The sequence below is a fragment of the Dipodomys ordii genome, unplaced genomic scaffold (assembly GCF_000151885.1).
Source record: "Dipodomys ordii isolate 6190 unplaced genomic scaffold, Dord_2.0 Scaffold49, whole genome shotgun sequence".
Taxonomy (NCBI): domain Eukaryota; kingdom Metazoa; phylum Chordata; class Mammalia; order Rodentia; family Heteromyidae; genus Dipodomys; species Dipodomys ordii.
The window spans coordinates 4,792,629-4,805,377 of NW_012267265.1; the positions used below are offsets into that span (position 1 = coordinate 4,792,629).

The window sequence follows — 12,749 nt, forward strand, 5'->3', positions numbered from 1 at the left end:
GGGGGGGGGGGGCCGATCCTGGGGCTTGAACTCAGGGCCAGGCTCTGTCCCTGAGACAGACTGTATTCAAGGCTAGCACTCTAGCACTTGAGCCATGAGTAACTTCTGGCTTTTTCTGAAGTAGTTTATTGGAGATAGGAGTCTCATGAACTCTCCTGCCTAGGTTGGCTTTGAACTGCAATACTCAGATCACAGCCACCAGCTGAGCCATCAGCCCTCAGCTCAAGTCTTCCCTTTCATATATCATACTTCCTTTCTCCCTCTGCATATACTCACTTACCAAAATCCCATCCCTGGTTAAACTAATTCTTCCCTTTCATATACCGTCCTTCCTCTTCTCTCCCTCTACATATACTCACTACCAAAATTCCATCCCTGTTTGAACCAACTCTCTTCCTATCAACTGGAGGGGCAGGGAGACCACCATACTGTCAGATCTTACTATTAAGTGATAACCACTCATAAAAGGTAGACTCATTACAATTCCTTAGTCAACTCCCTCATTTTTCTACAGTCTAAGATGTAAGATCTGGATGATCACTTCACTTCTTCCTTCTTTAAGACTCTAACATCTCTTCCTAACACTTTGACCTATCTTGCTTGCCTATCAAAATTGAAAAATCAAAAGAAAAACTCTTCCCACAAATATCGATCTACTTGCAAATATACTTCATCCCCTACATTCTCTTCTTTTACAAAGAACTAGTTGGCCCATTCTTGTATCTAAGGACAATTCCTCCACTTGGACATTGGACCTCACCCCTTTGACTATTCAAGGGCAGGTACTCTACCCCTAGTTTTCCCTGTTCCTCCTGCATTACAACATGCTCTCACTCTATCGGATCATTCCAAGAATATGGAAAAGCACTGAAAAACCTATCTTAAGGAAAAGGAGGGATAATCTCATGATTCTACATCTTTCAGCAATGATGTCATTTTTTTTCTTCCTTTACATTGAAACTCCAAAAATTTGCAAGTGCTAAGCCACAATTCACTCCAATCAGGCTTTATCTGATCTCTCCTCTGACCCTTGTCAAGATCACTAGTAACTCTCCTTGCCAAATCCAATGGTCAGTTCTCAGTTCATGAACAGCTGCACAGCTGTCATCACTTCCTCCTTGAAATTTTTCACTTGGCTGAAGAAGGGGCAGGAAAGAAATCAGAAAAGTGACAGTCAGGGACATGAGTCAACATGCTATGAAACAGATTTAGTTGAATGGGGTTTGTTTTGTTTGGTGTGCATGTTTTTTTTTTTCTTCTCTGGAGGGAAAAAGGAAAGCAAGATGTTAAATTCAGTTTCAGACCTCAAGTTTAAGGGTGTAAGGATAGCATTCAATCCTTTTTTTTTTGGGGGGGGGAGTGGTTGTGGGGCTTGAACTCTGGGCCTGGGTGCTGTCCCTGCACTCTTCAGCTCAAGGCTAGCACTCTATCGCTTGAGCCACAGCGCCACTTCCAGTTTTCTGGTGGTTAATTGGTGATGAGTCTCACAGACTTTTCCTGAGCGGGGTGGCTTTGAACTGCGATCCTCAGATCTCAGCCTCCTGAGTAGCTAAGATTACAGGCATGAGCCACCCAGCTCAATCCTAATTCTTTACACATTTGGCGAATGACCAACTTCGAAAGAGCTTCATGCAAGTGCAGTGAAGCAATCAATGCTCACCAAGCCCTGGCCTACAGAAAAAAGAAAAAAATTAGACTGTGATTACAGGCCTGAGATTACCACTTCTAATTAGTAAAGACCAGTGACTAGTAAATGGGAGACAACAACAACAAAAAAAAAAAATCAGGATAACGATGATGGTGGTGGTTGTAGTTAACATTTACTACTCATGGATACCTGCTAAACAGTACAAATGGATTTTCATGTGCAATCCTATTTTTATGAAATAGGAATTTCAGGGGTCTCAAGTTTATATATGGGCGCTGAAACAGTTGCTTGTTCAAAAATCAAATAACTATTAAAGAGCAGGTCTAAGATTTGAGGATAGGGCTTAAGGATCCCAAAACCGAAGCTTGCTGGTTTTCTTTTGGGGGGAGAATGATGGGCTGCTGGGAAATAAAGCCAGGACATCCTAAATCTTTAGCACACTCGCGAAATACAACCCAATCCAAATCTCAGGCTTTGTGAGCAAATCTTTATACTGCTTCTTGAAAGGAAAAAAAAAAAAAGCAGGAAACTTTAAATTGGATGAGGGCCCATTAGCACCCTAGATTGACTAGGAAATGCTGTCAAAAGAAGCAACAAAACACATATATACCAGACATTCTTCTAATTTAATGACAATTACATTACGGTCTTCCATTTCACTCAACAGTTTTCTCCTTGACAGGTCTGGACATATGCACCGATTCAACTGAAAACTGGCAGGGATTGTAAGATTTGTTGACTACAGGCGCTGAAATTGTTTTCCTAGTCTCCATTACTCCATCAGAACTCTCTGAAAGCAATCTTACAGAAAGGCCTGGAGCAGGCCGGGCTCTACCACAACTCCCTTGCAGTAGCGCCAGGCGAACGAACCGATAAAAAGTGACTTGGTGCGTGCCCAAGCTCGGGCCCAACAAGGCTTCGCTAGCAAAGGCGGGAGGAGCCCCAAGGCTCTGGGTCAGAGGACCCCGGTTCCAGATGGGGAAGCGACCCTAACAGCTTGGCCTCGCTAAACCCACGCCTAACCACCTGGCCCGGTCCTCCCGCCGCCGGGCCCGCAAGGGAGCGGGCGGGACAGGGCCCAGGGCAGTCGTCACCTTCAGGAGACATCCTCTGTCATAGTGCTCGCAGCCCCGAGGCCCGCGCTCCTGGCTGCCGACGCCATCTTCCCGCGTCGCCGCCGCCATCGCCTCCACCTCCCCTCACGTTCCAAAGACCCTTCCCCCAGGTTGAAAACCACGCCCGGAGGAAGCAGCGCGGCTCTAAACCCCCGCCTCGGCCTCGGCCTCCCCCTCCGCCTCCCCCTCCGCCGCCACGGTGCCGCCGCTACCCCGGCCGGAATGGCCGCGGAGCACGTGACCCGGGGCGACCGGATATCCGGTTCCCGGGGCGACGAGACGGAAGTGGCCGGGGACGCCAATCTCCGTGGTCGCTGCGAACGGTAATAACTCTTTAAGTTGGTTCTTCTTTCACCAGCATCGCTGCCATCCCGGATCCCGGAGCGTGGGTGTTTTCGGGACGAGGAGGAGGTGCCCGACGACCTCTTACGGAAGTGTGGGTCTGACCGCTACGGCCGGGAGAGTGACGGCCCCACCCCCGCCTCGGGGCCGGAAGAAAAGGGGCGGAGCCTGCCGCCCTGCGGGCCTGCAGCCTGCCACCAGCCTCCCATTCACCACCCATTCACCTCCCAGTCCCCCAGTCAAAGTATATCCTAACCTTTACCCATCAACTCAGCCGTGAGGACAAGAAGTGAGGGGGGGGAAATTGAATGCTTTCCATACTCTATGAAACTCACATTAATCAGAGACCTCACTGCAGTAAATGTTAAGATTACAGCTGGGATTAATGCTCATAAAGACCAGTGTATTCGGAGAGAACCGATACTAGAAGGGATCTGACCATCTTAAGTGTCAAGGGAAAAGTTTCCCCGGGGACAGCAGACACTTGTGAAAGATGAGTCTCAGATGGTATGCCTCAAGGAGTTAGTGCACCCAGTCCTGTCACAAAGAGAATCTACTACCTGGAGATGGAAGGGAAATGCACTACGAAATTGAAATCTTACACCTCAAGGTGCATAGCCAAATATATCCTTAGGAAATTCTATGGGCTAAACTACAGGCTTGTCCTTGGCTTTAGCTTTGAGGTTACTAATAGTTTCCTATTTTAATTTTCTTTCAGCTCTGTTATGAGTTGCTAAAACCATGGTGAAATGTTGTTCGGCCATTGGATGTGCTTCTCGCTGTTTGCCAAATTCCAAGTTAAAAGGACTGACATTTCATGTGTAAGACTTTGCTATAATTAAGCCAAGAACTTTTAACTCTCATAAAAAGTGAACAGTTCTGCTAAACTCTTCAGCTTTGAACTTAAGTTCTCAAGTACTTTTTGTTGTTGTTGGTCATGGAGCTCAAACTCGAGGTTTAGGCACTGTCCCTGAGCTAGTGCCCTATTTTAGTGCCCTATCACTTTGAGCCACAGCACCACTTCTGGTTTTTCTGGTAGTTAATTGGAAATAAGAGTCTCACAGACTTTCCTGCTTGTCCTGGCTTTGAACTGGGATCCTCAGATCTCAGCCTCTTGAGTACCTATGATTACAGGTATGAGCAACTAGCTCCCGGCCTCAAGTACTTTATAAATTTGTTTAATTTGTTAAATTTCTGTTTTATTTTATTTTGTTAATTTATTTTTTAATTTTTTATTATCTTTAAGTAGTTGTACAAAGAAGTTCCCATTCAACAAATTCTTTGTTAAATTTCAAGTGACAATGATACTTTTTTTTTTTTTGGGTAGTCTTGGGGCTTGAACTCTGGGCTTGGGCACTTTCCCTCAGCTCTTCAGCTCAAGGCAAGCGCTCTACCAGTGGGAGCCACAGCTCTACTTCCAGTTTTCTAGTGGTTTATTGAAGATAAGAGTCTCATGGCCTTTCATGCCCGGGCTGGCTTTGAACCATGATCCTCAGATCTCAGACTCCTGAGTAGCTAGGATTACAGGCATGGGTCACCGGGGCCCAGTTACAATGATACTTTTATGTGTGTAGTTTTTAAGATTCCAGACAAGTAATCAAAGACTAATAGCAACAAAAGGCAAACTCGGGGCTGGGTAGGGTAGTTTATACCTATAATCCCAACTGTTAAATTGACAAAGCTGAGGAAGATGGTGGTTAATGAGCCTCCAAGATGTTGGCATGTGCCTTGTCATTACCAACCAGATGGGAGGTCTAAGTTGGAGGATCTCAGTCAGGCCTGGTAGGATAAAACAAGCTAGACCCTACTTGAAAAGTAATTGATGCAAAAAGGACTGGAGATGTCACTCAAGTGGTAGAGCACATGCCTAGCAAGCCTGATGGCTTGAGTTCAAACTCAAGTACCCCCTCTAAAAAAAAATCTTTTGTTTGCTATCATTATTACTTTGTATTTTTACATTGTATCTTCTTTCTTGAGAAAACAGTGTTGTTTACACACACACACATATTACAATCTGAAGGATCCTTGCTCATATATTTACTTGTCTTTTCTATTTAGAAATGTATCAAGCACATGTTGTGAAATATGAGTTATTTAGCTAAAAATGCAGATAAGCCAAGATGTTCCTAATTTAGTATTTTAGCCAGTCCCCTGATAGCCTTAGGAGAGAATGGGATTTATAAGTGTTCATTTTTGCTACATATTTTGTACCAAGCACTCTATTATATGATAAAGATCTGCAAGCCACATTGTTAAATATGTGAAATAAAAAGTGAGTGTGTATATACTCTACCACATTCCAAAAAAGATTTACACCTGCTTAGAAAATTGAGAAAGATAGTTATTGACCTCCAGATCTTCAAAATAGTTGTGTCCAGAGCTCAGGACTCTGCAGCTCTTGAAGGCATTCATTCACTAGGCATGTCTAACATGCTGTGTATTAACTGCAGCCATCACCTCAGATAAGAAAAAAATCAAATGATAACTTTTGCCATCTATAGATGAAGGAAACCATTCAATTGTGGATTTTTTTTTGGGGGGGAAGGGAGGAGGGAACTGGTCCTGTGCCTTAAACTCAGGACCTGAGCAACTGAGCCTCTTTGTGATCAAGGCTAGTGCTCTACTATTTGAGATCCAGTGCCACTTCTGGCTTTTTGTGAGTAGTTTATGGAGATTTGAGTCTCACAGACTTTTCCTGTGCAGGCTGAATTCAAACCACAATCCTCAGATCTCAACCTCCTGAATACTTAGAATTATACATATGATCTACCAATGCCCAGCTGTGGATTATATTCCTTTTTTTTTTTTTTTTTGCCAGTTCAGGGGCTCGATCTCAGGACCTAGGCACTGTCCCTGAGCTTTTTTCCCCCAGGGCTAGCACTCTACTGCTTGAGCCACAGCGCCACTTTCGGCTTTCTCTGTTTATGTGGTACTAAGGAATCAAACCCAGGGCTTCATGCATGCTAGGCAAGCACTCTACCACTAAGCCACATTCCCAGCCCCTGGATTGTATTCTTTTTTTTTTTTTGGATTGTATTCTTAAGGTGAGAAATGTCTCTTGGTGATTTCCTTCCATAATATGAAAAGAATTTAAATGTCTAAAGAGTACTTAGCAAAAACACAAAAAGAAATCTGACTTTTAAAACCAAGTTACACAAGAAGGATTTATATTTTTTCTGAATATCACAGTTCCCAAAAGAATCGTTTTAGACCAGTCATACAAAAAATACTTAATTTACATATATATGAATAGTATCTGGTTTTTAAATATTTAATTTTTTTCTAGATTCCCCACAGATGAAAACATCAAAAGAAAGTGGGTATTAGCGATGAAAAGACTTGATGTGAATGCTGCAGGCATTTGGGAGCCTAAAAAAGGAGATGTTTTGTGTTCGAGACACTTTAAGAAGACAGATTTTGACAGAAGTGCTCCAAATATTAAATTAAAACCTGGAGTCATCCCTTCTATCTTTGATTCCCCATATCACTTACAGGTTTGTTTATCAGGTACTACTTACTGTCAATATTTACTTTCTGTGGTACATTGAAGAATCTCCAGCAAGGTACCCTTGGCTATATTTTATTGTTTGTTGACTAGTTTGAAGTGTATTCTTTTAAGCTTTTATATATATAAGTTTTAGTTCTGATGTACAAATATTTTACCAGTAACTGCTCAGAAACATTGGTGCATTACTAAGGTTTTATAAAGTGGATTGACTTTAGGAATTGACATAACAAGATTTGTGTCTAAAAACTGGAGGTGCCAGGAGCTAGTGGCTCACGCCTGTAATCCTAGCTACTCAGAAGGCTGAGATCTGAGGATCACAGTTCAAAGCCAGCCCAGGTAGGAAAGGCCATGAGACTCTTATCTCTAATAAACCACTAGAAAAACCAGAAGTGGCACTGTGGCTCAAGTGGTAGAGTGCTAGCCTTGAGCTCAAGAGCTGAGGGACAGCACCCAGGCCCAGAGTTCAAGTGCCATGGCCGACAAAAAAAAAAAAGAAAGAAAGAAAGAAACTGGAAGTTAACATAAGGTTGAACAGAAGTTCTAGGATGCCAGGCTTCTTGAGAATTCAAGAGCTAAGGTTCCGATAGGACGAAAGTATACTTCTAAGAACAGTCACATGCATACAAGTTTGAAACGTAGTAGGACCAAAAGACAGAAAACTGAAAGAGAAAATATGAATAAGAGGGAAGAAAAGGGAAGCCGGTGGGTCATGCCTATAATCCTAGCTACTCCAGAGGCTGAGATCTGAGGATTGCAGTTCAAAGCCAGCCTACACAGGAAAGTTCATGACTGTTCTCATCTCTAAGTGATAGAGTACCAGCCTTGAATGAAAAAGTTAAGGGCTAGCACTCCAGGCCCTGAATTCAAGCCCTAGTACCATCACAAAAGAGGCCAAAGAAAATAAAATAGAAAGGTTGAATAAGTAAACCTAGTTGAATTCTTTTTTCTCTCAGTAATAGTGCCATAGATTGGCTGCTTTACCTCAGTCTGTCTTTAACTTCATATATCTAAGCATGTACTCGCATCCAGCAACTGTAGACTGGTTGATGGATTCCAATGTGGAAAACCTAAGGTGAGCCAACATTAAGATCATGTCCTCCTGACAGTTATAAGCACGAGAAGTGGTCTAGAAGTGTACCTACTACAGCTGTCTTTGTCACTCATGCAGTATCTAAGTGATTAAGTCAAGACCACTTCACTTTCTTCCCTATCAGTAAATGTGCAGTTTCTCTGAAATTAGCTTTAAAGGATTCTTTTTCTACCAGTAAAGTATTTAGCTGTAATGTAAGGAAGATCTTAATAAATGTGGGCATAACTAAGCAGAACTATTTCCTTACAACAAATTTTTCATTATAAGAATTTGGACAGCCGGGCACCAGTGGTTCACTCCTATAATCCTAGCTACTCAGGAGGCTGAGATCTGAGGATCACAGTTAAAAGCCAGCCCAGGTAGGAAAGGCTATGAGACTCTTGTCTCCAATAAACCACTAGAAAAACAGAAGTGGTGCTGTGGCTCAAGCGGTAGAGCACTCACCTTGAGCTAAAGAGCTGAGGGACAGCGCCCAAGCCCCAGAGTTCAAGCCCCATGAATGACCAAAAAAAAAAAAGAACTTGGATAATAGAATTAAAAATAAAATGGGGCTGAGAAGTTGGCTCAGTGGTAGGGCACTTGCCTTGCATGCATGAGGCCCTGGGTTCGATTCCTCAGCACCACATAAGCAAAAAGAAAAAAGCCGGAAGTAGCGCTGTGGCTCAAGTGGTAGGGCACTAGCCTTGAGCTGAAGAGCTGAGGGACAGTGCCCAGACCCAGAGTTCAGGCCCCACAACCGGACCCAAAAAAATAAATAAATAAATAAAAATAAAAATAATAGGCCAATGCAGAGCTAATACTGTGTGCACTTCCATATACAGCTTTCTAATGATTTGTATGTTTTATATAAATTGATCAATATTTATGTAGACAATTTTATAATATTAGAATTATACTGTATAATCTTTGCCTTAGTTGCTTTTTCCGGTTTTACTTTTTTTTGTTTGCTTTTTTGTTTTTGTCAGTCATGGGGCTTGAATTCTGGGCCTGGGTGCTGTCCCTGAGCTCTTCAGCTTAAGCCTAGCATTCTACTGCCAGCCATGAGCGCGGCTAGATTTTACATTTTTACATTGATGGTAGTAACTTGCTATGTTTTGGGCATTATAAGCATTGTACACACATAATAGCTCATTATTGAAACAACTATATGAGGTAAATGCTCTTCTCATTTTTATTACTTAAGCAGGGTGGGAAGCACCCAGCCCTATGGCCTTATAAGCCCTACAAAACCAGTCAGTGTGTGATAGGACAGACACATATGCCCATGATGGCTGCCCATGATCCTCTGTCTGTATTGAAAATTTTGTACGGCCTTCAGACGATGTTATAAATACCCAAATAGCCCTTGCCACAGAAAACAGTTTCTACTCCTGATTTAAGAGGTCTGAGGTCCAGCATACACAGCTATTAATGTCAGAGGCCAGATTCAAATGAGGCCTTTTGACTCCTTAGTCTACTGTTAACTACTCCTGTCCATGACATTGAATATTTTTCACAACAATGGCCTACAAATTTTAGGCTATATAAGAATTTCTATTAAACCAGGCTCCGGTGACTCACGCCTAGAATCCTAGCTACTCAGGAGGCTGAGTGCTGAGGATCACAGTTCAAAGCCAGCCTGGGCAGGAAAATCCATGAGACTCTTTATCTCCAATAAACTACCAGAAAACCAGAAGTGGCACTGTTGCTCAAGTGGTAGAGCATTCAATTTGTGCTGAAGAGCTGAGGCCCAGGCCCCAGACTTCAAGCCCCACAAACAACAACAAACAAACAAAGAATTTATTTCAGTGTTTATTTAAAAGATAGACTCATGTGCCCCACTCCTTGAGAACTTGCCTGAGGAATGAAGTTGAATTTGATTCTGTTTTGGTCAGAGGCCCGTGCATCTGTACTTCTTATCAAGCAACACATTATCATATTATGTTGCAGCTCTATGAGCCAGACATTTGAGAGAAACCAACCATGGTTTATTATATATACAAGATATAACTTTTTTTTTTTTTTGGTCGTGGGGCCTGAACTCCAGGCCTAGGTGCTGCCCCTCAGCTCTTCAGCTTAAGGCTAGCACGCTACCACTTGAGCCACAGTGCCACTTCCGGCTTTTTCTGCTTATATGGTACTGAGGAACCGAACCCAGGGCTTCAGGCATGCTAAGCAAGCACTCGACCACTAACTGTAACTGCATTTTCAATTGCAGATCAGACTATCCTTTCTCATTATCACTCTTCAATTTGTGTTTCAAAAATGAATTGTAAGCCAGGTGCTAGTGGCTCATGCCTACAAGCCTAGCTACTCAGGAGGCTGAGATCTGAGGATGGTGGTTCAAAGCCAGCCCAGTCAGTAAACTCCTAGTGAGTCTCTTATCTTCAATAAACTATTCAAAAAAGCCAGAAGTGGCACTGTAGCTCAAGTGGTAGAGCGTCCAGACCCTGAGTTCAAGCTGCAGGACAGGCAAAAAAAAAAAGTGAACTTTAGAGTTGTTCGGGGAAGATCTCTTAAAGTAATCGAAGTGGCATTTACTAATATCTAAAAGCAATTTCCATGAAAAGAAATGTGCTATTTCTACTACACAAACATAATAAGGACTAAAAATTTAAGAAAGGATAAAGTATCTCTATGATTTTTACTAAATATTCTTAACAGGAAAAAAGAGAAAAGCTTCACTATAGAAAGAACTTCACCATCAAAACCCTACCAGTCACAAATCACAATCATCAGGTTGGTGCTCCATCATATACTGAAGAATTCCAATCCCAATTCATTTTTGTAAGTAAAATGATTTATTGAGTTGTTAATACTTTAAGATGAATAATTCTACTCCTTTAGGGTCAAATTTGTAGAAATCTTACAGGAAAAATGACAGATTCAAGTGCTTGAGTTTTTTTTTAATTTGTAATATCTGGAAAAAATACTGCTTTCAAAGTCATTATAATTTATATGAATGCAAAAGCAGTATATAAGTAATTCATCCTTCAGTTACATATTAGTTTGGAGAATGCTTTCTCAAGGATATGTCTACCATGATAATAGTTAATTCTTCCTAGTAAGAATTATGTTTCTGCTAGGCTCCAGTGGCTCACACCTGTAATCCTAGAAACAACTCAGTAATCTGAGATTTGAGGACCACAGTTCAAAATCAGCAGGACAGGAAAGTCCATGAGACTCTTATCTCCAACAAAACACTCAGAAAAGCAGAAGTGGCACTCAAATGGTAGAGTGCTAGCCTTGAGCTGAAGAGAACTCAGGGACAATGCTCAGGCCCAGAGTTCAAGCCCCATGACTAACAAAAAAAAAAATTGTTTCTGTGTAAGAATATCTAATAAAATATACCTATGTCTTTAGAATATCTTGTATAACTCACATACAACATAGAATATCCAAGCTTAGATCTGTTTGTCTATTGCTTATTCATATTAAAACCAGAACTAGAATATAAATCTGTTTTCTTATAGGTTGGGGTTTGTTTTGTTTTGTTTTAACTCTGTTGGCTATTCTAGATTCTTACCATTTTCTACCAAAACAAGCTGGCATTTTAACTCATTTTGTGTTAAGTATTTAGATCTTTAACCTATGTCAGCATTGTTTTATAGTTTTCAGCACACAGGTATTTTACTTTGTCAGATATATCACTTAGTATTTTGTGTTTGGTATCACAAATGGTATTTTGTTTGCTTCTAGAATGTGGAGATGTGTATTGATCTTGTGTCTGTCAATTTACAAAATCAAATATTAATTATAGTAGTTTTTATGGAGAGAATCAGATTTTACTCATAGACTATCATGTTCTCTGTGATTAATGACATATTTTTTTCTTTCTAATCCTTTTCATTCCTCTTTCTTGCTTTATAGTACTGCCTTGAACCTCTGTGGCTATGCTGAATATAAGTATTATTGAGGGCAGATCTCCATGTCTTGTTCCTGATTTTAGGAGGAAGGAAATCTCTTCATGTTAAATATAATTTTAGCCATGAGTTTTTCATAAATTCCTTTTATAAAGTTAAAAGTACCTTTCTGTTCCTAACTGCTGAGAATTTTTATCAGAAATGGACAAATGCTTCTCCTATATTTAGTGATGATATAAATAATCTGAGTTGTATCAATTGTTTTTTTCCAATGTTAAGCCAACATTTTATGCATAGAATGAACCTTACTTCTTGATTTTTTTATCCCTTTTATGCCTTGTTGGATTCAATTTACTAAATTTGTGTTTAATATTTATATGTTCAAGAGGTATTTAGCCTGTATTTAATATATTTGATTTCAATAACAAAATAATACCTCAACATTGAATTGGAAAATGTTGTCAACTACTTGGTTTTCCGGAAAAGTTTGTGTAATGTTACCATTTATTTTACAAACATTTGAAATATTCTTCCAGTGATGATATTTGAACCTTTAGTTTTCTCTATAAGAAAATAATTTTAGTAGCTTGTGTCTTTCCAAGGAATTTCTTGCAAATTCCAAAAAAATTTGACCATTTCATCTTAGTTGTCAAATTTTCTAGATTAAGATAGTTTCTGTGTTTATCGAGGTTTTTTTCTTTTTTTCTTTTTTTTTACCAGTCCTAGGGCTTCAACTCTGGGTGCTGTCTCTGTGCCTCTTTGTTCTTTTGGCTAGCACTCTACCACTTTAGCCACAGTATCACTTAGGGCTTTTTCTGAGTAGTTTTCTGAGATAAGAGTTTCATGGACTTTCCTGCCCGGGCTGGCTTCAAACCAAGATCCTCTGAGTAGCTAGGATTACAGATGTGAGCCACCAGCACCTGGCTTGTATTTATTTTTTTAATACCTTCAATGAATGCTGTCATGTCTCTCACTGTTCATAATTTCTGGTAATGTGTTTCTGTTCTCTTAATATTACTAATCAATCTGCCTAGAGATTTAAAATATTATTGATCTTTCTTTTTTTTTTTGCCAGTCATGGTGCCTGAACTCTGGGCCTGGGCACTGTCCTTCAGCTCAAGGCTAGTGCTCTACCACTTGAGCCACAGCACCACTTCCAGCTTTTTCTGCTTATGTGGTGCTGAGGAATCGAACCCAGGGCCTC

The 12,749-nt window shown here is 40.9% G+C and overlaps 2 protein-coding genes across 4 annotated transcripts in view; one reads left to right on the forward strand and one right to left on the reverse strand.

Annotated features, from left to right (window-relative positions):
* The window catches only part of Rchy1 (ring finger and CHY zinc finger domain containing 1, E3 ubiquitin protein ligase), a 27,179-nt gene extending 24,224 nt beyond the window's left edge, over positions 1-2,955 (reverse strand). Inside the window, exon 1 of one of the 2 annotated variants that reach the window (XM_013020238.1) lies at positions 2,743-2,955. In XM_013020238.1, the coding sequence (XP_012875692.1) occupies positions 2,743-2,832 (90 nt within the window). In that variant the 5' untranslated portion in view covers positions 2,833-2,955. The remainder of the gene's footprint in view (positions 1-2,742) is intronic. The other variant, XM_013020237.1, reaches the window with a different exon arrangement.
* Positions 2,956-3,035: 80 nt separating this feature from the next.
* Positions 3,036-12,749, forward strand: part of Thap6 (THAP domain containing 6) — a 13,813-nt gene continuing 4,099 nt past the window's right edge. Inside the window, exons 1-4 of one of the 2 annotated variants that reach the window (XM_013020239.1) lie at positions 3,036-3,086; positions 3,824-3,926; positions 6,392-6,599; positions 10,347-10,469. In XM_013020239.1, coding sequence (XP_012875693.1) covers positions 3,847-3,926; positions 6,392-6,599; positions 10,347-10,469 — 411 coding nt within the window. In that variant the 5' untranslated portion in view covers positions 3,036-3,086; positions 3,824-3,846. Of the gene's footprint in view, positions 3,087-3,325; positions 3,395-3,823; positions 3,927-6,391; positions 6,600-10,346; positions 10,470-12,749 lie in introns of those variants that run through there. The other variant, XM_013020240.1, reaches the window with a different exon arrangement.